Source organism: Malaclemys terrapin, chromosome 6 (assembly GCF_027887155.1).
Source record: "Malaclemys terrapin pileata isolate rMalTer1 chromosome 6, rMalTer1.hap1, whole genome shotgun sequence".
Lineage (NCBI taxonomy): Eukaryota > Metazoa > Chordata > Testudines > Emydidae > Malaclemys > Malaclemys terrapin.
In genome coordinates, this window is record NC_071510.1 from 92,463,884 (window position 1) to 92,487,634 (window position 23,751).

General features: G+C 42.3%; 1 protein-coding gene across 1 annotated transcript in view; it reads left to right on the forward strand.

Annotated features, from left to right (window-relative positions):
* The first annotated feature begins 16,955 nt into the window (after positions 1-16,955).
* The window catches only part of LOC128838807 (interleukin-6 receptor subunit beta-like), a 46,697-nt gene continuing 39,901 nt past the window's right edge, over positions 16,956-23,751 (forward strand). Inside the window, exons 1-2 of the mRNA XM_054031231.1 lie at positions 16,956-17,001; positions 17,222-17,272. Of these exons, the coding sequence (XP_053887206.1) occupies positions 16,956-17,001; positions 17,222-17,272 (97 nt within the window). The remainder of the gene's footprint in view (positions 17,002-17,221; positions 17,273-23,751) is intronic.

Sequence of the window (23,751 nt, forward strand, 5' to 3'; positions counted from 1 at the left end):
TTTTGTTTCTAACGAGTTTCCAATTTGCTTTTTTTAAATTCCAAGTTGGGATATTATCCTTGTCTTTGGTATTTTCTTTGCCTGGATATGTAATTAATGTCAGGAAGTGGTCACTATCATTCCCTCCTCTCTGTAAATATCTCAGTTGTATTTACTCTCTGTGGCACTAGAAGCTATTCCTAGAGCCAGTCATGAGAAGCTTCCATCTGCTGTATTGAACCTGGTAGGTGCTCCATCATTTAATATTATTAAATTATTCTCTTAAAAGAATTGCTCTAATCACTTTCTATTTTTATCATGTCTTACGTCCCCACAATCTGCAGGCCCTTTCTGTCCGGCTCCCTTTTGAGCTCCAGCCGGAGCATGCTCCATAGGTGGGGTGGGACAGGACCGCTTGGGCTCAGATTTGCTCCTTAACCCCTTCAGTTCTGGTATGGAATGTATACACCCCATCACAAGGATTTACAAACATGAGCTGTGGGAGCCTGGGGAGATGGAAATAGCACACATTAAACAGATGATACTGTGCACAACATTGCAAGGCAACCTGGGAAACAGATCCAACCAGCTAGCAGAGAGCGTATCATGGTGGAGGCAAACACACCTCTATAGTCTGTATATTTAAAAATGAAAAATGTCACATTCACGGAGCATGCTGAAACAAATCCAAGAAAGCAGACATGCGAAACCATGAAAAAAAGCAGCCTCATTGTTATGGCAGCTTTAATGTACTGGAGGAGGAAAATAGTGAAAAAGAAGAAGAAATAGCTTATACTATCTATAAATGATCTGGAAAAAGTAAACAGTGAGGCGGCAAAATTTGCAGATAATACAAAACTACTCAAGATAGTTAAGTCCCAGGCAGACTGCAAAGAGCTACAAAAGGATCTCTCAAAACTGAGTGATGGGGCAACAAAATGGCAAATGAAATTCAATGTTGATAAATGCAAAGTAATGCACACTGGAAAACATAATCCCAACTATACATATAAAATTATGGGGTCTAAATTAGCTGTTACCATTCTTGGAGTCATTGTGGATAGTTCTCTGGAGAAAGTAAATAAGGAAGTGTTATTTGCTCCTTCTCATAACACAAGAATTAGGAGTCACCAAATGAAATTAATAGGCAGCAGATTTAAAACAAACAAAAGGAAGTATTTTTTCATACAATGCACAGTCAGTCTGTGGAACTCCTTGCCAGAAGATGTTGTGAAGGCCAAGACTATGAAAGGTTTCAAAAAAGAACTAGATAAGTTCATGGATGATAGGTTCATAAATGGCTAACAGCCAGGATGGGAAGGGATGGTGTCCCTAGCCTCTGTTTGCCAGAAGCTGGGAATGGGCAACAGGGAATAGATCAGCTTTCTTCCTCAGCTTTCTTCTCATTACCACCCAATGCTGTTATACCCTCTTTTGTCACCTGCATAGAGAATTTGTAATCTAAGCCCAACACCTTTGTTGCATACCTAGTCCATTGTGCTTTCTGAAGATATAGAATATCAATCACATCAGCTACTTCCATACCTTTGCCCATCAAACTGGACTCATTTCAGTGTAGGGTTACCATACGTCCGGATTTTCCCGGACATGTCCGGCTTTTGGGGGCTCAAATCCCCGTCCGGGGGGAAATCCCCAAAAGCCGGGCATGTCCGGGAAAATCGGGAGGGCTGGGTGGTGCTCGGCCGGGGCCGGCGGTGCGGGGCCGGGGGCATGGTGCCGGGCCGGGAACCAGGGGCGCAGTGCAGGGCCGGGCGCGGGGCCGGACGGGGAGCTGGGGGCGCGGTGCCGGGCCGGGGTCCGGGCTGGGAGCCGGGTCGGCCGGGCCCGCGGGGAGCCGGGTCGGCCGGGCCCGCGGGGAGCCGGGCCGGCGGGGAGCCGGGTCGGCCGGGCCCGCGGGGAGCCGGGCCCGCGGGGAGCCGGGTCGGCCGGGCCCGCGGGGAGCCGGGCCCGCGGGGAGCCGGGTCGGCCGGGCCGGCGGGGAGCCGGGCCGGCGGGGAGCCGGGTCGGCCGGGCCCGCGGGGAGCCGGGCCGGCGGGGAGCCGGGCCGCCGGGGAGCCGGGGAGCCGGGCCGGGGGTGTGCCGGGCCGCCGGGGGCCGGCAGTGCTGGGCGGGCCGGGGGTGGTGGGCCGGGGCCGGCACCCCAGGGCCCGAGCCGACCCAGGCTGGAGCCGCCGGGGGGGCTAGCCTGGGCTGCGCCTCCTCCCCCCCACACCCCCCTTACCTGCTTCAGGCTTCCCGCGAATCAAATGTTCGCGGGAAGCAGGGGAGGGGGCGGAGACTTTGGGGAGGGGGCGGGGTTGGGGAGGGGGTATGGGCGGGGCTGGGGGCGGGGCCGGGGGCCGTGGAGTGTCCTCCATTTGGAGGTACAGAATATGGTAACCCTATTTCAGTGTTTCTACCTTATTGATATTGGTCTTCTTTGGCCGTGCAGGTCACCGCTTTTCATTTGACTCTTTGCTCTGACTGCTAGTTCCCCGACCCTCTACAGGACAGTTCAGAGACCAGCTGTGTAACACGTCCTCTGCCCGGCCTTCTTCCTGGGGCCTACTGGCTGCCCCAATAAAGCACAGAAAGGCTTTTCCTTCTGCAGCACCCGTGGCTTTATTTACAGACTTCTCCCACCACCAGTGATATACTATATACAGTTTGCAGGCCTTACAATCTCCACTTCCACCCAGAGCCTGCCCTCAGCCTGGAGACTGACCTTCCCCTGGCCATCCTCCCTTCCTTCTGGCTGCCAGCCAGCCTTTATCACCCTTGAACCCTCAGGCCCACAGGTGCAGCCAGTTCTAAAGGCCAGGCACCAGACTTCTCCCCAGCCCCAATCTATTTCCCCTGATTGGGGCTGGCTGAGCAGGGGCTAATTAGGTGCCTCTGCACCAGCACCCTGCTACAAGCTGCTAGAAATCCTATAGGCCTGGGGCTGCCAGGCTTGAGGCGGGCCAGCTTGTGGCATGGGGTGAAATGTCTTTCCACTATTAGCAGTAGTCCTTGGTGGAGAAGTATACGGGCCAGTCTCCCCCTTCTTATAACTGGTATCTACTACTGCCCTTTGGAAACCTGTCACAAAAAGAAGAAAATGGTTTGTACTGATGTGGGAGAGACCAGGTGGGTGAGGTAATATCTTTTATTGGACCAACTGGTTGGTACAGGATGCGTCTTGTCTCTCTAATATCCTGGGACTGACACAGCTAGAACTACACTGCACTGATATAGTCACCTTGAGCCAATAAGAGCTGCAGAGCATTGGTTAATTCCCTGGTATTTTATTCTATTTAAACTAATTATTTTACAACGAATATTTCAGTGGTCAAACAATCACAAATTAAAGATGGAAAGGAATTATTACATCTATATTCTACTAATTAACTCTATTCTTGGGTGCCTTTTCTAATCTATTTAATCTGTCGAGAGCAATCAGGAGTGAGGCAAAAGGGGCAACGACGTTAAAGCGCTGCTGCGGCAGCGCTTTAACTTCGGCTGCGTACGCGAGGGTACCGGCCGCCACTTCTTACCGGTACGCCGTACCGGCCCACATTCACCCTTGCCTGGTAGCAGAAAAAACGCCAGAAAAGAAAAGCCAGACAACTGTCACGCAGCAATTGCGGCCAAACCGTGACTTCCAACACCACCTGCAATGTTTGCCAATGAGCCTGTGGCTCAAGGATCGGACTCCTTGGTCATCAAAGGGCCCATAAAAAATAAACACCTGTGAAAGAGATCGACCTCAAGGGATCGCCGACACACACCCTGTTATGAAACACTGCCATATTAGCATAAAATGTTTTAACTTTCAGGTTTGCTTTTTGGTTTTTACAGAATGTATGACAGGTGATGTGAGATAGCACACTACTGAGTCTGGCTTTTGTCTTTTGATCTCTGAAGATAAGTTTCCTTGAGGGGAACAGAAGATAAAAAACTGTGCATCCTGTAGCAGTTACATTTCTTCTAGTGTACACTGTAATTTTCACTTGTTAAATTACTTTTTATGAAAGCAACACGTTTCCCAATAATGAGAGAATAAGATTTAAGATAGTAACTAAAATAAATGTGACCTTTCTTGGATCTTTCCCTCCACTGTCTGCTTCTCTATGTACAGTATGTGCTATAATGTGACTGAGAACTTGACCATAGAAATACATACAAAACCTACACAGCAATACCTAGAAGCTTATCAGTGTTTCTGATCTATGACATGGGCGTCAGAAATTTTTTGTAGTTCTCTTCATGACTTAGTAGCTCAGTTAAGCAAAAAGACGTGACAGGATGTGTGTCATGCTGGGACATTGCCATGTCCGTAGTGAACTTCACAAACCACACAAAACATGCATATGGGGAGCTCTGTGTGACGTTGGAGGAATGGAATCTACCACCCTCAATCAATGGTCCGGAAATAGCAGCTGCAGCCAAGTAGTAACACTTTGTGGGGGTTTTGGACTTCTGGCTCCTTATAAGTATACATCCAGTAGTCTCCCCTTGGACCTACAGCCAACAATACCCCCATTCACAGAGCTTCATTTGCAGCCATTCTGCTCATGCCCAAGTGGTAGGGAGAAGTGGGACTAGTGGCATGAAAAGCCTTGTGCAGACCATTAGCAGATGGGTGAATTGCTGAAATGACTACTAAAGTCTATGTGTGTTTGTATAAGGATTCCAGGATTGGGCCCAGAAAGGGGAAAGAATGAGGAAGAGAAGAGCAGAGCAAAGATGACAGATGGCAATTAAAAAAGCACAGAAGAATGAATTGGGGTACAGCAACCATGGTCCAGAGAAATAAGGGAGCCTAGAACAATAGTTACTAACAACAGAAAACAGACAGAAGAGAAAGAAAAGCTTAATTATTGTTTGTTTGTTTTTACATCAAAATGTGTAATTAAAAGACATTCCATGGCATCAGAAAGTCCTACAGTTTGAATGGCCAAAAGCCATTCTTGTGCAGTGTATGTGTGACGCATTGCAGCAAGACAAAGTAGTTCCAAACTGACATTATGACAAAATATCACCTTGGTTACTAAATAGTCCAATGGAAGGATTTACAAGATTTCACAATAGTGCTATAAGAAGTGGGGGTGTTGGGATGGACTAATGCTGTGCATCAGGTGGGTTGTTAAGAGGCACATGCCGAATACCACAACCACTCAAAAAAAAAAAAAAGTAAGATGACATCCTAGCACAGCAGCATTGTATTGGGATTATATCCCCGTGTAATTCATATTTGGGAGAAAGAAAGGAAAATGATTTGTTTGATTTTATTTTTAAATAAAAAGGTATCTGATGTCTCTAAAAATAATTCCAAAAAGATCAGTTAAATGAAATGAAAACTGCCTTGACTTCTGTTGTTTTCTAATGCAATGCTTTTTTTCTTGATTTTTTTCCTCTCTAAAAGAGTTTGACTAGGATGCCGTTAGCCTTTGCTTCACACCCAGGAAGCTGAATATGGGGCTGAACAGAGACTTGGCTTTACCCTTTACCCTTCACTGCTGTTGAAGTGGTGCTCCAAGCGATTTGGATCTGACGTGCCAGGCCACTGTTTCTCTCTTTTGGAAACCACTTTGTTTTGCTTTTGAGAACTAAGCCCAGTTCCATCCAATTCAGATGTGTTGTTTGTTCTCCTTTTTTTGTTCACAGCTTTCTATAAGCACATATCCCAAACAAATCTCTAAGTACTGTATTTTTCCTCTCCTCAGAGTAAATACCTTGGGCCTGATTCTCCATTTCCCTAAAGACTTTGTCTAATAATTACACCAATGCAAAATGAGAGTAAATTGCCTATCATTGCCATTTGGTAGCATTTTACACCCACTTTGAACTGGTACAAATGACTAGACAAGATACAGTTCAGAACAGAATCAGGCCCCCGTCCTGAATTGGTTCTATAGAGATAGCCAATACTTTTCTTGAGATGCTCCCGTATGCTTTGTTTTAGGCCAGGTCTATATGTACAGCACTACAGCATGTCTGGTGAAGAAGCTCTATGTTGACAGGCGAGAGCTCTCCCATTGGCATAAAAAAACACCACCATGAGTAGCAGAAGCTACGTCATCAGGAGACGCTCTCTTGCTGACATAGTGCTGTGCACACAAGCGCTCATATCAGTGTAAATTATGTTGCTTAGGGGAATGGTTTATTCATCCCTCTGAGCAACATAAATTATGCTGACATAGACTATAGTGTAGACATAGCCTTAATTTCATTTTGGTTTATATTTTCTGCTAGTTCCTTTGAGCTTTCTGTGTGAACTGGAGAACCTAGGAAGGGTGGATTCATGGGCAATCAAGCTCATCTCTTGTCCAAGTAATGACTTTGAATATGCTTTGCTAAACAAAGTTACTACAGCCCAATGGCTGGAATGAACTGCAGGGGACCTTTAGCCTCCTTGTCTTCACCTCCACGCCATAGCTGAGGGACAGGGGGATCTTTGCAGTGGCTCTTTCCAGGGACCTGTCCACAATTCTCATCCTACATGTCTATCTAGTACCCAGTCTGGCTATATAGCCAGAGCACTGGGGTCTAGATCTGGAGCAATGCCGTTTTGCTGCATAGGGACCCTCTGCAGCCATGGTAAAGGGGCCTGGCTTTGCCCTTCATTATTTAAAGAGGCAGTTGAGTGTTGAGTCATTGATTTTACTTAATTATATAGATGAAACCAAGCCAAAAAGCTCAGATCCAAACTTTCTCAAGTTTAGGGCTCTTCATAATCACAGGTTTAGTTCAAGTTCATCTTTAATGCCATGCCACTTCTACCAACTCCATTGGCTTTTCCCCTTATATAAGGACATTACAGTGGCTTGCAGCAAGCACCCCAAACACTCCAGTATGACTACTGTACCATACAGAGTTCTGGGGTTTCTTTGTTGTAGAGCACAGTAGTAGGTTGTTGTTTTTTAAAAAAGAGCTTTCACTCCCAGGGTTTCCTCAAGTCCAATGTAAAAAAATCAGAATAAACAACCCTTAATGCAACACATTTCCTGTACCCCATCTCGTGGTTTTACTTAGTTCTGATGGAGAACAATGGGGTTAACCAACATTTGGCACATCTGAACACGTGATCGTCTCGCCTCACAAAGTAAAGAACATCAGAAAAGAAAATACCACGAATTGTTTTGAACTACTAAGGCATTTTAACAAGATGTAATTGATAGAGATAAATGGGCTTCAAAAGCTTCATGAAGGCAAAGGGAAGTATGCAGACAGTGGTGGTTTATTGAAACTATACTTGTGTTGTAGGGTAAAGCAAATAATAATGCTGGTTAATTTGGAAGTCACCACAGTTTTATTTTTTATCTGCTCTTTATACTCTTCATTTCTGCCGTTATCTTTATATCTGAGGCGAATTAGATTTTAGGCTGGATGCTCACAGGTACTATTGGAGACAAGGAGTCAATACAAAACTCTAAGATACAATATAGACAGATGGAAACTGGATGGGGGAACCAAAACAAAAACAAACAACAACAACAAAAAACACACAAGAGAAGGAAACAGATACAGAGCTAACTTTGAAATGAGTAACTTACATAGTAACTAACCCTAAGAGCAGCGGAATCTGGACTTGAGGGAACAGTGTTTCTTGTGTTTGCAGTTTACACAGCTCTGTGCCACAGAGATCTATGCCTTTGTGATCTCCGGGCTGGATGAGTGCAACGCACTATTGCAAAGGCAGTCATTTAAAATCATATATTGTACATACTAGGCAGACTATTACTTCTCAAAACTGATGCTCTACCAGGCCAGAAGCATTGATGGAACTGGACTGATATGCTGGAACTAGACTTTTCCCAGATGACATTTACAGTTAAACTTCTTGGCATCTTTTAGAGCAATTCTGAGCCCTTCCTTAATGAAATCAAAACTCAAACGAGTCAGTGTGACTTTTGCCTAAATAAGGAGTTCAGGTTCAGGCTCCTATTTTGGATAAAGTAAAATGAATATTCTGCCTGTTTTACTTTTTTAAGGCGCCTCACACCATAGTATCAGAAACACCATACAACAATTAAAATAGTCTGAAGCATGCCCTAAATGGCAATATTCTTGTAGCCTATCTTGTTCCTGGTATGCCTGCTTGGCTGTGTTTTGGGGATTTTTTTTTCCTTTTTTTTTCCTTCTTGCCTTCTATTCAGTGCCATCTCCCCCAATTTTGGGATGGGACTACGAAGAAGCCATTACTGACTTACTATCAAAGAGATGGGTCCTGGAAGTCTGTGAATGAAGAGGCAACTTCAGAGGTTGCATGGACCCATTAGGAGCCTTGTAAATCCTGTGACCTTAAATTCTAGTTGGTTAGCATGATGTTGTTACGTGAACTTCATCTTATTTGTGATGATCAAATTAGTCTCCAGCCAGAACAAGCTACTGGTGGTGACAAACATGATATGAGTGGACTCTGCAGATTATTTTTGTCTGCTTTCAGAACCTTGACTGTGCTTAAAGTTGACTTTTAGTCTTCCATTCTAGTCATCGTACAATAGGAATTGTGGTCCAGGAAGTCAGGCATGTGACTGTTACTGCATTCACTTAGGGCCTGATCCAAAGCCTGTTGAAGTCAGAGTCTTTCCATTTACTTTAGTGAACTTTGATCAGGCTCTTACACTGGTGTGAGTGAGGAATAACTCTGCTGAAATCACTGCATCAGTGTAAAACTGGTGTTAGTGAGAGCAGACACTTGGATTATATTTCCCCACTCTGCCAGTGACTCATTGTGTGACCTCAGACAAACCACTTACATTTTCTATGCCTTACTTTTCCCAACTGGGCGGGGGGGGAGGGGAGTGAGGAGGGAGAAGCTTTTCTAGTTTTGTAAAGTGCTTTGAGCTCCATGGATGAAAAGCAGATAGTGAGTCAGTATCCTAGTTCTACCAATGTAAATTCAAAAGTACTGAAGTTACTCTGGATTTACACTGGTGTAGATGTGACTAGCGACTGCCAAATATGATTAATAACAATGTTTAAAAAATTTATACTGAATGCAAAGTAAAAGTGGGTTAAGGCCAAAGGAAATAAGTTATGGCCAAAAGGGTAGTGTTAGCACACAACTCTCTGTTGGGTTTCTGTTAAAATGTTGATTTATTTTAGGGCTGTCGATTAATCGCAGTTAACGCACACGATTAACTAAAAAAAATTAATCACGATTAAATACATTAATTGTGATTAATCATAGTTTTAATTTCACTGTTAAACAATAGAATATCAATTGAAATTTATTAAATATTGTGGATGTTTTTCTACATTTTCATATCTATTGTATTCTGTGTTGTAATTGAAATCAAAGTGTATATTATTTTTATTACAAATATTTGCACTGTAAAAATTATAGACAAAAGAAATAGTATTTTTAAATTCACCTCATACAAGTACTGTAGTGCAATCTCTTTGTTGTGAAAGTGCAACTTACAAATGTAGATTTTTTTTGTTACATAACTGCACTCAAAAACAAACAACGTAAAACTTTGGAGCTTACGAGACCACTTAGTCCTACTTCTTGTTCAGCCAATCGCTAAGACAAACAAGTTTGTTTACATTTACAGGAGATAATGCTGCCCTCTTCTTATTTACAATGTCACCTGAAAGTGAGAACAGGCGTTCAGCTGGCACTTATGTAGCTGGTGTTGCAAGGAATTTACGTACCAGATATGCTAAACATTCGTATGCCCCTTCATGCTTCGGCCACCATTCCAGAGGACATGCTTCCATACTGATGACGCTTGTTAAAAAAATAATGCATTAATTAAATATGTGACTGAACTCCTTCGGGGAGAATTGTATGCCCCTGCTCTGTTTTACCCGCATTCTGCCATATATTACATGTTATAGCAATCTCGGATGATGACACAGCACATGTTGTTCATTTTAAGAACACTTTCACTGCAAATTTCACAAAACGCAAAGAAGGTACCAATGTGAGATTTCTAAAGATAGCTACAGCACTCAACCCAAGGTTTAAGAATCTGAAGTGCCTTCCAAAATCTGAGAGGGACGAGGTGTGGAGCATGATTTCAGAAGTCTTAAAAGAGCAACACTCCGATGCAGAGACAACATAACCTGAACCACCAAAAAAGAAAATCAACTTTCTGGTGGTGGCATCTGATTCAGATAATTAAAATGAACATGCGTCGGTCTGCATTGCTATGGATTGTTATTGAGCAAAACCCATCGTCAGCATGGACACATGTCCCCTGTAATGATGGTCGAAGCATGAAGGGACATATAAATCTTTAGTATATCTGGCACATAAATATTTTGCGATGCCAGATATAACAGTGCCATGAAAACGCCTGTTCTCACTTCCAGGTGTCATAAACAAGAAGCGGGCAGCATTATCTCCTGCAAATGTAAAGAAACTTGTTTGTCTGAATAACTGGCTGAACAAGAAGTAGGACTGAGTGGACTTGTAGGCTCTAAAATTTTACATTGTTTTGTTTTTGAATGCAGTTTTTTTGTACATAATTCTACATTTGTAAGTTCAACTTTCATGATAAAGAGATTGTACTACAGTACTTGTATTAGGTGAGTTGAAAAATATTATTTCTTTTGTTATATTACAATGCAAATACTTTGAATCAAAACTAAATATAAAGTGAGCACTGTACACTTTGTATTCTGTGTTGTAATTGAAATCAATATATTTGAAAATGCAGAAAACATCCAAAATTATTAAAATAAATGGTATTCTATTATTGTTTAACAGTGCGATTAATCACGCAATTAATCGTGATTAATTTTTTTTAATTGCTTGACAGCCCTAATTTATTTGCAAAACAGTTTAACCACTATAACTTAGAACATCAATATTTTTCAGACTAGCAGCTGATGAATACTTTAGGATATGTACAGCTTTATATAGTATGTCCCCAGTCTCCAAAGAGCTAATAGAAATTTCAGTAAAAGATGTCACCACAGATTGGAGGAAAGGGGACTTATTCTGATCACTCTAATAGCATTGTTTTTACCATTGTAATTCAACTGACTTTACTCCTGCTTTACATCAGTGTAACTAAGAACAGATTCAGGCCCCAAAAGTCTATTTTACATCAGATGCTTCCTTTTGAAACAAGACCCCTCAGTAAAATTTGTTTCTAATTGCTTGTTGCTTGAAGTATGTTCCCTTTTAACAACATCTGTTTTCTGCTTCTCATAGGCTGCATTTTAGTGTAGCGAAAAACTTCATCACAGAATGGAAAAAATAAAACCTGTCAAAATGTAGACATTTGTTTTCTGCATAGCCAATGGAGTTCCTAGTTGCAGGTCCATGCAATCTCAACACTGGGTATTAAGAACATAGGTTATTGATCTTCTTTTTCTGTGCCCTATGTGGGATTTTCCATTTTATAGTCAGAGCTGGTTATAGTGATTCAGCACATTGCAGAAGCCAGTCCTATGAGATTTACATTTACAAAAGTCCAAAGGAAATAGCTTATGTGGGGGAGGGAGAAGATGAAATTGTCTGTTAAGGGTTTACAGGTGACAGGGTTTTTGTGGAAAGTTAAACAGAGGATGGTCAGATCACTAGCTGTGATTTCCTGCATCCTGCGTCACAAATGACAAAACCAAATAAAGATATGAAACCCTTTTAAAAGAAATTAGTTTCACAGCACCCAAAATGCACAGAATATCCAGATGCTAGAAGCCTATATAGAGCTGGAAAAACTATCCTTTTAACTCAGCTTGAAAGCCAGACCAGGTGATATTAGCTCCGACCCAGGGTTATAAAGGATTTCAGTGTCTCTCTTGTGGAACATGGATACGGAGAAGGGAAAAGAACAAGGAGTACTTGTGGCACCTTAGAGACTAACAAATTTATTTGAGCATAAGCTTTCGTGGGCTAAAACCCACTTCGTCAGATGCATGCAGTGGAAAATACAGTAGGAATATATATATACACAAAGAACATGAAAAAATGGGTGTTGCCATATCAACAGAAAAGGATTAGGAAAAGAGATCTTGACAAGGAAAAGCCTAGGAACACACAAACTGATGTGAAGGTGGGATTGATGGCAGCAGCAGCTTCTTAGGTTAACATTCATAGTCATTATTATTTAATGAGCAACAAAAGCAGACTTAGGCGAGAGGCTAAGTGTGTTGCTGGCAGACTAGGTGCCAGCTCAAGCCAAGGTCCCTAGGTCTCAGCTGAACCCAGATAAATACGTGGTGGGAACCAGTCTGGATTATTGGTGTGTTATTATTGTTAAAATAGGAATTAGAATTGTAAGAATGAGTTTAGACTTTATGAAATGCTTGTAAGTTGCTGCATGCACTGATCTCACTTGCAGTATCGGTATCCCATGTTATAAGGTAATATATAAGGTCTTGGTCTTGTCTACACTTAAAATGCTTCAGCAGCACAGCTGCACAACTGCAGTGTTTCAGTGTAGACACTACTTGTTGTGCCAACAGGAGAGACACTACCAATGCCAATCCTGCATTTACCTTTATATTGATTGATACTTTGTTAGTGATTGTATGAGGCTGATCCTTCTCCATGCAAATGGGAGTGTTGGTTGTTGAGGAACATAGGCCCCAGGTGGTGAGCATACATGAATGAGGAATGGGTTTATAAAAACAGTCATTACATTCACTTTCTATTTTCAGAAGCTGGTTAATATCTGAAAACAGACAGGTTAAAATTAACATGTAAAGTGCGCTCAGAGGCAAGCCACGCAAAGCACTATTGATTCAAAACAAGGTACTCACAACACATGACCTGCATAAGGAGCTGTCAGCTTGTTTCTGTAAAATGCCATGCATCTCAAGGAGCATCTCTTCCCACTTTTCTCCACAAAACAACCCCGCATTCTAAGGCATAGGTAGTGTCTCTCCTGTTGGCACAACAAGTATCGACACTGCAGCTGGGTAGGTAGCCAGGCCAGAGCAGGTAGACAGACATACACACTAGCTCTGCTTGAGCTAGCACACTACAAATTTCAGTATCGTCCGGGTAACACTGATGGCAGCTCAGGCTAGCTGTCTGAGTACAAACCTGCCTGGAATGCCAGCTGCCCAGGCTATCCTAGCTACATTAGTTTTAGCACACTTGTACATGTCTGTCTACCCACACTGGAAAGCATGCTCCCAGCCACAGAGCAGACATATCTTAACTGTGAAGTTGTAGCAAAAAAAGAGACATTGCCTGTCCCTCTAAAAATATTTTCTTGTTTCTTAAAAATATTCTAGCTGACCTACTAGGACAAACTCTGCTCTTACAGACACCAGTGTAAATCAGATGTATTGGAGCATAAGCTTTCGTGGGTGAATATCCACTTTGTCAGATGCATCCCACGAAAGCTTATGCTCCAATACATCTGTTAGTCTTAAAGGTGCCACAGGACTCTCTGTTGCTTTTTACAGATCCAGACTAACACGGCTACCCTGCTGGTACTGGAGTGTAAATCAGGTCACTCCTTTGTCAGTGGAGTGAGTGCAGATTTACACCACTGTGAACAAAAGTTAGACTTTGCTCTCTCAAGACTTTCTTAATAAAATGAAGGAAGATTTTGGTTTCTAGTCTGTTCTTCAAAAGAAGCTTTCCCCTGAGATTGTGAATTGCTTGTTCTTCTGTATTCTGAGTTTGCTATCTAGTATATATATTATTTGTGGTTTGTACAGGCTTCTGGGGGGATTTTTTCAACCTCTTGTTTGGAACTCAACCTTTTGACGGTCTCTGATTAGAGAACACATTAGGGTGTACATCCTGATTCTCTTTGAGATAATATGTAAATATTTTAGCAATAAGCTATTTTACGGTGTAACTTGAAATTGACAAGGAGGAAAGTGGGTGGGGTGAAGATTTCCCTGTGGTTCCAAATTTCCCTCAAGGGGTGTGGCTAAGGGCTGTGTGGGATTTCTTCTGTACAACATGTCAGAGTTAGTCTCTGAGGTCAGAAACACAATGTGTTTCTTTGGCAACTACACTCTGCAAGAATCTGTCCTACCTTTTACTATCTTGGAGTCCTGGAGGTGAACCTAGAGGAAGTGGTGTTGGGTACAGTATTCTATTGTCTGTGAGTTGATTTTTAATTAAAGCTAACCTTGATTAGAAGGGAGATAAATCGAACTTCAGTCTTTACTAATAAAACACCCAAAAAGTATTAATTTATTAAAATGTCCATATCCCACAGAAACAATACTTATTTAAAATAACTATATTATGCAATTTCAGCAAAGGGGCAATGAAGATTTCTCAGCTACCATACTTCAAACCAGGTAGGACCTTAATTAAATATGCTATATTGCTTACCATATACAATATAGCTGTATTCTATGATGTGCCTGTTGGTTTCTGGGTTGATTTTAAGGCATTGGCTTGACTTATCAAGCTCTAAATGGCCTAACCTATCTGTCCAAGACCCTGATGCAACGGACTTATTCACATGGGGAGACTCCTACTGATTTCAGTGGGGCTCAGTGTGAATGCAGGGGTCTATCCACAGGAGTGCAGCTGCAGGATCAGAGTCTGACCACCTCAGCTAGTGATATATGGGGATGCATGAGCTGGAGCCCCATTGGTAGAAAGCTGAAAAAGCCTAGCAGGGTATTCTTCATTAAGGCCCCAACCTTTAAAACACACTTCCTCTTTGGAGTATAATAGAAAGAGATGGTTAATAGGGGAGGGTTGGAGTGAGTGAGAGATTCTATTGTGGGGGGGTTACATTAAATGTTTTGTTGTTGCTAGATTATTGTTATCTAGGGTAACTGATGGATTGGTGGAAGTGGTTTATTTTAAGATTGTGTTTTGAAGAGCTTCAGGGTGCCCAGAACCTGCAATGGTTGTCTTATTGTGAAATAGTACAAATTTAAATAAATGAGAGGAGGAGATGAAGACATCCAGTAGAACACTGACTTTAGGCATCAGCCTTTTTTTTTTCCTCTGGAAACTTGGGCTGAAATTCTGCATTTGTCCCAAGTGAAGTGAGTTTGGTGGTCTAGTCTAGACAATACTGAACATTTGCCAACATCTCAGAGAATGAAATTCAACCTGGTTTGCAGAAACCAGAAAAATTCATTTCACTTCTGATATAAGTCCAGGCCTGCAAGGGTGAAAGGATAAGATTGACAGGTTGCAGAAAGGGGCTATTTTTAAAGTACATTTTACATAGAATAATTCAGGGTTCATTATACATAAAAAGGTTATTATAGGAACCTGGCAGTGCTGCTATAATTAAAGATGAGTTCTTATTCATTCCTATTATAAATTCCAGTTTTCAGCATTTTATCATCTCGGCTATTTTGATTCGCAAGGTTCTATTATACTTGTTATATTTGGCCCAAAGTCTTTATTTTTAAAATGGCATTAAAGCAATGTGGAGTTTTGGAGTGCCAATAAATATAATTTGGACTTGGTTTATGGTGTTCTCCTCTCTAAGCTTCCTCATACTCTACACTTATCAAATTCAATATATTTGCTGCTGAACTGTTTTGTTCACAGTGCAGGCTTTCTTCACTGGAAACAGGCTGCCTTAAATGTGGTTATCCCTCTTGTTTCAAACAAGAACTTTGTATTTAACAAAGTTGGCTCTATTGTTTTCTTTTGATTTGTTTCATCTCTTGTCTTTTATGGTCTAATCTATAACTCTTTGATCCACTGTTTCTGCCATCAAACTATAATTGACAAGTTGACTTTTATTTTCTTTTTTGAGTTTTTCTTTAGCAATCATAACTTAACGATGGAAAACTATTCTTGACTGGTTTTGAGCAATCCTATTTTTCAGTGACTCAGATTACTGTATTCTCCCCCTCCCTTTCTCTTTGGGACAGCCTAAAAAATCTCACAACTAAGGACTTTTCTAGGGGGTAGTTCAAAATGGATTGATTAGACATGCATTATTTAACTTGCAGTATGTAAGCCACACATGAGACAGCTGTTCCTCTTTCAATCTGCATTATTGTGTACACAAAGCAGCATCTTGCTGAGTACTAAGCATACGACATTCTCGGAGAGCATCCCATGGCTTTTTTTTTTTTTTTTTTGCTGCTGAGCAGTGTGCATTCTGGGATTTTTCTTGCTCTGCATTTTGGGATGCATAGCAGAAGCCAGGCAGGTTTCCACGGGCTTCACCCCATGCTTCCTTTCTGGTTGAGCTAGCTCTGTTTTCGAATTGCTGTCAGCCAGCATGGACCCAATAATGCTCAGCAATGCTATACTGGCAACTCAGAATAGGCAGAGGCTGCTTGGGCTGTATTTCAGCACTCAAAGCTGGATGAATTCAGAGATTTGAGCTGGCAAACTGTGTTTGGATGTAAAGGGGTTCACCAGGCAGGTCAGACGTGGAAAGCGGAAAGGAAAATATGTGGATGGGCATGGTGTCCTCCATGGCATGGGCCTAGATTTCTGGCTGGGAATTGGGCTCTGTTGCTCGCATCAGGATCCTCTGTCCCAGAGATCCTGGCTTTCTGGGGACAGCTCTTCACTGACCTCCTCATGCTCATCATACAATGAGTCTTACTGGCCATCCTTTGAGAGGTGGGGGAGGTTAGCAGAGTGGGCAGCAGCATCCACAACCTTCCTGGGTTGGGCAGTAGGGTAATTGATCAAAATCTTGTCCAACTCCTGAAAAAAGTGGACAGGTCACATTTCTACTGCCAGACTTTTTCCAGTCAGCCCCAATTTGAATGCAAATCCTCCTGAGCTGCTTGCTCTTTATCCTGCACTAGTCAGCATCCCAGTTGTGGCCCCTTGCAGTCATGTCCACAGAAAGATCCTTATTCCGGTGACTGGCCACAAGAGCTTCCCACCCCGACACCCCTCCCCACCTGAGTATAACTAACAGCTGACTTTGAGTCTGGGTATCTCTTACAATCCAGTGTATCACCAATAAGCACCATAAGAGAGTCACTGGTATTCACTTGATGTTAGTGTAGTAGATAGTGGATTGAACGGGCAGTTTGGAGAGCTTCAGCTAGAAGTGGACTGAAGCCCATGAATACGCCCATACTAACGATTATGCTTCTTTTTAAAGGAGAAGATGAAGCGCTTCTTATTGCTTGTGTCTATGGCCTTGTTCACAACAGGTGAGTTTTCATTCACTGCATAACTCATCCATTTACAAACAGTAAAAAATGGTAATAAACTATTTAAATATGATCACCCCATGCCCAAAGAACTGTCTGTATTAACTCATGGCAGGAGAGACTATGCAAAAACTTTAAAAAGGAAGAACTTCAACACATATATTCTTTCCATATTTGTTTTACATTCTTGCTGTTAATTTTATCCTATGTTATCTTCCAGATTCTTCTAATTGCTTGGAATCTGATCTTCCATTTTGCAAGCAAATTACAGGTAAATAACTCTCTTTAGGCAATAGTCAGTTAATGGCAAGGATGAGCCCCACTGCTGAAGGAAATCCCCCAGTTGAAGTGATTGGGTAATCAATTTGGGTTTGAAATATTCATTAGTGTAAAGTTTTTTGGCTGCAATCCAATCTCCATTGGATAGGGATTTCTGAAAGTAGCACCAGAAGTTTCTTCAGAGCATGAACCTTTACTCATTGGTGTCCCACTGCAATCAATGAATTAATTCAAGGGCATGGAGCAGAGGGCTTTACTTGGAAAGATTAACTTTTTATGTTTGCAGATTTAGTGAAAAGCAGAGACATTCATACCATTGAAATGGTTGACATATAACATCTGAGCATTACTATTGTATGGATACAACCAATCCATGCAAACATGCAGCTTTCCAGGCCATGGAGTCTAAAGCAATAGGGCCAGCTAGGATGACAATGTCAAACACTGAAGATTTTAGAATATGTGATAGAGAAAGATAGTGCTTCTGCATCTACTGACAAGTGATTGATATCTCATATCACAGTGATCAAAACAGTCTAATTTAGATAAACTATTTTCAACACAGTTGTTGAAGCAACTGACATGCTGCTGTTATTAATGTTACTGTCACATCTCTAAGCCTCCATAATGGACCAGGACCCTATTGTGCTAGACACTGTACAAACACAGAACAAAAAGAGTCCCTTTCCCAAAATGCTTTTGCTGTAGGTAGAAGATGAGACAACAGATGGGGAGTGCAAGGAATCAACATGAAAGGCAGTTGTCTCAGCACCTCAGCAGCTTAACCATCGTCCATTTATTTTTGGTAGGCATTGTAGCAAAGGAGAATTTTGAGAAGGATAATGTGGTAGCTGTAGGGATGTTTACAGGTAGCTCCACCCAGCCACAAGAAGCATTATGGGAGAAAGCACAAAAGGGCTTGTTTGAAAATAAGTGGCCAATGGAGACTGACATCAAGGGTCAATCTGAGGCAGGAGTCAACATCTTGATAGTGAATGACACATAATAGGTAGGATGGGCATTGACTGTGAAGGGCCTTGAAAATTAAGAGAATTAGCTTATGTTTGGTTCCCCCTTCTCTGTTGCCTCAATGGAGAGATGTGACATGGTCAAAACGCTGAGCTAGGAAAATGATCTTTGCAGCAGAATTCTGAATGGGTGTGAATGGGGGTAAAATTGTATTTGTCAGGGCCAGAGAGAAGGATGTTGCAGTAATCGAGGTGCAATATGATGATGCAATAGGGAAGGGGGAGCCAATGGATGAAAGTTTTAGCTGTGTGGATAGATAGGAATATAATCAAAATCTTGCATAACATCTCTATGTAGCCTGGATGCAAGGCCCTAGACAGAGGTCCAAGTTGAAGAGGACACCCAGGTTACAGGCCTGAGTGACCACCAGGATTGTGGAGTTGTCCACAGTGATTGCTCATTATAGTGTAATCACCTGCAAACTGAAAGCATTTTTGTAAAGCCACCAGTACTAAGACTCAGATGATCTCCTCCACAAGCATAGGGAGCTCTTCAACACTATGGCCACCTCTTCCCTGACCCCACAAAAGCCCCATATGCATCCAGGGAATTTTGACTGGTGGGGTAAGGAGAAAGAGTTACTCTCTGCCCTTGCAAAGGTAACAGGTATCTGCTCTTAAATTAATGCAGCATTAATTTAGACTCCACAGAAGCCCTTCTTTTGGGTAGGGGTGCAGGGGGATTTATGCAGGTGCAGTGTGCTTGACCATTGGCAGAGGAACAGATGCCAGCAAATAGCATGGCGGGGCTGGCTGTAGGACTGAAGCTTCCTTTCCCTGTGAAGCTTTAGGGCCACAAGAATTAAAGGCTGCACTCCGTCTCCACTTTGTGGCCCTAAAACGCCTTCTAACTGAAGGAACAGATTCCTGGGAATATCAGAAAGTCACATTCTTGGAGTTTTCTGGCTCCCTGCTCCTTCCCATATCCTCTGCAGTGAAGACCAATGCAAAGAATTCATTTAGCTTCTCCACAAAGGCCTTGTCTTCATTCAGTGCTCATTTATCAGCTCCATTGTCCAGTGGCCCCACTGATTATTTGGCAGGCTTTCTATTTAACTAGCTTCCTTTGTAAACTTCCCTTTTTTAAGTTCAATGCTACTATGATGGGTGTCTTTGGCATTTCCCCTCCACCACCACAAGGATGTTAAATTTAATTACATTATGGTTGCTATTACCAAGCAGTTCAGCTAGATTCACTTCTTGAACCAGATCCTGGTTTTCACTTAGGACTAAATCAAGAATTGCCTCTCCCCTGGTGTGTTCCAGGACTAATTGCTCCAAGAAGCAGTCATTTAATGGGTCTAGAAACTTTATCTCTGCATCCCAATCAATGAGGATAATTGAAATCTCCCATTATTATTACATTGTCTGCCTTTGTAGTAGGGCAGTCAAATGATTAAAAAATTATCAGAATTAATCATGAGATTAGAAAAATAGTCACAATTAATCACAGTTTTAATCACACTATTGACTATAAATATTTTTGGATTTTTTTCTACATTTTAAAATATATTGATTTCAATTACAACACAGAATTCAAACTGTACAGTGCTCACTTTATATTATTATTGGTTAAATATTTGCACTGTAAAAAAATAAAATAAAGCATTTTTCAATTCATCTCAAGCAAGTCCACTCAGTCCTGCTTCTTGTTCAGCCAATCGCTAAAACAAACAAGTTTGTTTACATTTACGGGAGATAATGCTGCCCGCTTATTTACAATGTCACCTGGAAGTGAGAACAGGCATTCACATGGCACTGTTGTATCCAGCATTGCAAGGTATTTACATACCAGATATGCTAAACATTCATATGCCCCTTCATGTTTTGACTTGTAAGTTCTAAAGTTTTACATTGTACTCAAAAAACAAAACAGTTATGTTAAAAAAGTCTACATTTGTAAATCTTTCATGATATGGATTGCACTACAGTACTTGTATTAGATGAATTGAAAAATACTATTTATTTTGTTTATCTTTTTTACAGTACAAATATGTGTAATAAAAATATAAAGTGAGCACTGTACACTTTGTACTGTGTTTTAATTGAAATCGATATATTTGAAAAAGTAGAAAAAACATCCAAAAATATTTATAGTAAATTTAAATTGGTATTCTATTATTGTTTAACAGTGCGATTAAAACTGCAATTAATCATGACTATTTTTTTAACCTAGTTAATTTGTTTTGCTTTAATTGCATGCATTGACTGTGATTAATTGACAGCCCTAGTTTGTAGCATCTCTAATTTCCCTGTTCATTTCAGTCACCCTCACCATTCTGGTCAGGTGGTCGGCAGTATATTCCCACTGCTATACTCTTATTGTTCAAGACTTGTTTCTATCCATAGAGATTCTGTGGTACATGGTTTGATTCATTTAAGATTTTTACTTTGACTCAATGCTTCCTTTCACATTTAGTGCCACGCCCACACCAGCACAACCTATTTTGTCATCCCTATATATTTTGTACCCTGGTATTACTGCGTCCCATTGATTATCCTTATTACACCAAGTTTCTGTGATACCTATTATATCAATATCATCATTTAATGCCAGGCTCTCTAGTTCACCCATCTTACTATTTAGACTCCTAGCATGTGTATATATAACACGAACAGATCCCGGTCGTCAGCGGGTGGGATCAAACCTGGGACCTCTAGTGCATGAGCCTCTACTATATGAGCTAAAAAGCCATCTGGCTCTTAGATAAGGCTGTAGAACAGACTCATTAATCTCTCTCTCAGAGGTCTCTCGATCCACTAGATGGGACAGAAAACCATGCCCAGGAGGTTAGTAGCGTAGCTGGGGGGGGGAGGGGGAGTGGCTGCTCCCCCACCAAGCACAAATGACACCTTTTTAATTTTACTCACCCGGGAGCGGAAAAAAAAAAAAAAGGCGTCCCCTCGGCAGTGCTTTTACTGACGGGGCGGTGCTCTGGGTCTTCGGCGGCACTTCGGCAGTGGGACCTTCACTCGCTTCGGGTGTCTTCGGTGGCACTGAAGCTTCATCACCGAAATGCCGCCGAAGACCTGCAGAGCGAGTGAAGGTCCCTCTGCCGAGGTGCCGCCGAAGACCCGGAGCGCTGCCCGGTCAGTAAAAGCGCCGCAGCAGGTGGCACCTTTTTTTTTCCGCTCCTCCTCTTCCCTCCACCTGGCTACGCCACTCCAGGAGGTGTGTGGGTTACATACTTCTCCTAACTGAGGAAGCGTGTCCCAAGCTTCAGAGACTTCCCAGTTGAAATCCCAGATGAGCCCGCGCTTGTAACACTGACACACCCTGGTCATTGGTGGGATTGAACCTGGGACCTCTGAAGCTTAGTGCATGAGCTAAAAGCCATATGGCTCTTAGCTAAAGCTGTAGAACAGACTCATTTTCTCTCTCTCTCTAAGTGATCTCGGTGCCACTAGATGGGACAGAACACCTCACCCAGGAGGTGTGTGGGTTACATATATAAGCACTTGTATATTGTGAGTATTCAGTTGCTTACCTTCATGTGTTCTATTTAAGTAGGACTTTTACATTTGACTGTTCCTCAGTAGCTCCTACCTGTACTTTACCAACTTCTCTCCTATCCTCTTTACTAGGATATAGAGTTCCCCTTTTAATAAAAATTCATCCCTAAGGGATGTCTCTGCCTGAACCATGTTCTCATCTGTATCTGTTGGCTTTCTCCCACCCCTTAGTTTAAAAAATCCTGTATAACCTTTTAAATTTTACATGCCAGCAATCTGGTTCTGTTTTGGTTTAGGAAGAGCCCATCCTTCCTATAGGCTCCTCTTTTCTCCAAAGCCTCCCCAGTTTCTAATAAACCTAAATCCCTTCTCCCTATGCCATCATCTCATCCATGCATTGAGACCCTGCAGTTCTGCCGGTCTTCCTGGCCCTGTGCTTGGAACTGGAAGCATTTCAGAGAATGCTACCATGGGAGTCCTGGACTTTACTCTTACCTGGCAGCTTAAATTTGGCCTCCAGGCCCTCTCTCCTACCTTTCCCTATGTCAGTGGAACATATGACTGTGGGCTCCTCCCCAGCATGACACAAAAGTCTATCTGGATATCTCATGAGATCCACATCTTCACACCCGGCAGGCAAGTTACCATGCAGTTCTCCCAGTCATCACAAACCCAGCTATCTATATTTCTATTAAGTAAATCCCCCACTCTGCTACCTGGCTCTTCCTAGTAACTGGGTCCTCTCCTTCAGTGGGTAGCCTCAGTATGAGGGGATATCATGACATCATCTAGAAGGAGGTCCCAGCTATGGAATCATTTCCCTCTGCTCCAGCTTTGTTTCCTTCCCTGAGACTTTCATCCTCCTCAGCAGTACAGACGCTGTCAGACTGGGGGTGGGACCGTTCTACTGTGTGTCTGAAAGTCTCATCTATGTACCTCTCTGTCTCCCTTAGCTCTTCCAGTTCAGCCACTCTGGTCTCAAGAGCCCATACTCAGTCTCTGAGGGCCATGAGTGCTTGCACTGAAAATACACACACGTCACCTGCCCACAAGGCAGGTAATTGTACATGCTGCATTCAGTGCAGTAAACTGGTTAGTTCTGACTTCTGCCGGTATTATTTTTACTCTTGCCGGGTTTGTTTGTGACCTAAGTTTAGAGAATGTTAGGTGTAGAAGATTGTTTTTGTTTGGTTTTTCTCCTCCTTTCTGTGTTTTTTTTCTCGAGGGTTGTCTGGAGTAGTTAGGTTAAAACCCCTCAGCCTCCTCTTCCTGCCACTGAACTGTCTCTGCTGCCAAACTCTCCTTGGTAGCTCACTCTGTCCCAGGGCTCTCTCTGCTTGAGAGCTGGACCTAGAAGGAATGCCTCTCTGAACTCCCTCACATAACTCCCCTGTTTGCTGCTGGTGGTCACTTAGGAGCTGGCTTTTTAAACCCCTGTTCTCACTGAGGTACGATACCTTGACAAGGGCATGGGGCTAACGGGCTTAGGGATCAAAGAATAGCACACTAGAGCCTCATTAGTAAGCTCTCAGCCTAGCCTAGCTGGCCACTTGGCTCAGCACACAGCTCCCACAACAGATCACACCATGCTCTAAAACGTACCTAGTTTGTGTTGATGTAGTTAATTTCAAACAAGTCTATATTAACCTGAACTAGGTACATTTTAGTATATACCAGCAGGGTCTAGATGGGCAGTTAGAGCACAGCACACTTGTGTGCTTTACAAATCACGCCCTTCTGGTGCTCTTTGTATAGACAAGCCCTAAAGTGGTTGGGTTTTAAGTAATTCCTGAATGTAGTCCTAATTGCATAGATGTCTGTTTTGCTCAAACACTATCATTTTGAGAGGAAATCCCACTGGTTAATTAAGAAGCTGAATCCCAGTTCACACTTGTTGCCTTTTTATTTTGAGAGTTGCCTTCCTCTTGTTAATGGGGTATTATAAATAGATGTCCAAGATAGGCCTTCACTATATAGTGTGATTGCTTAT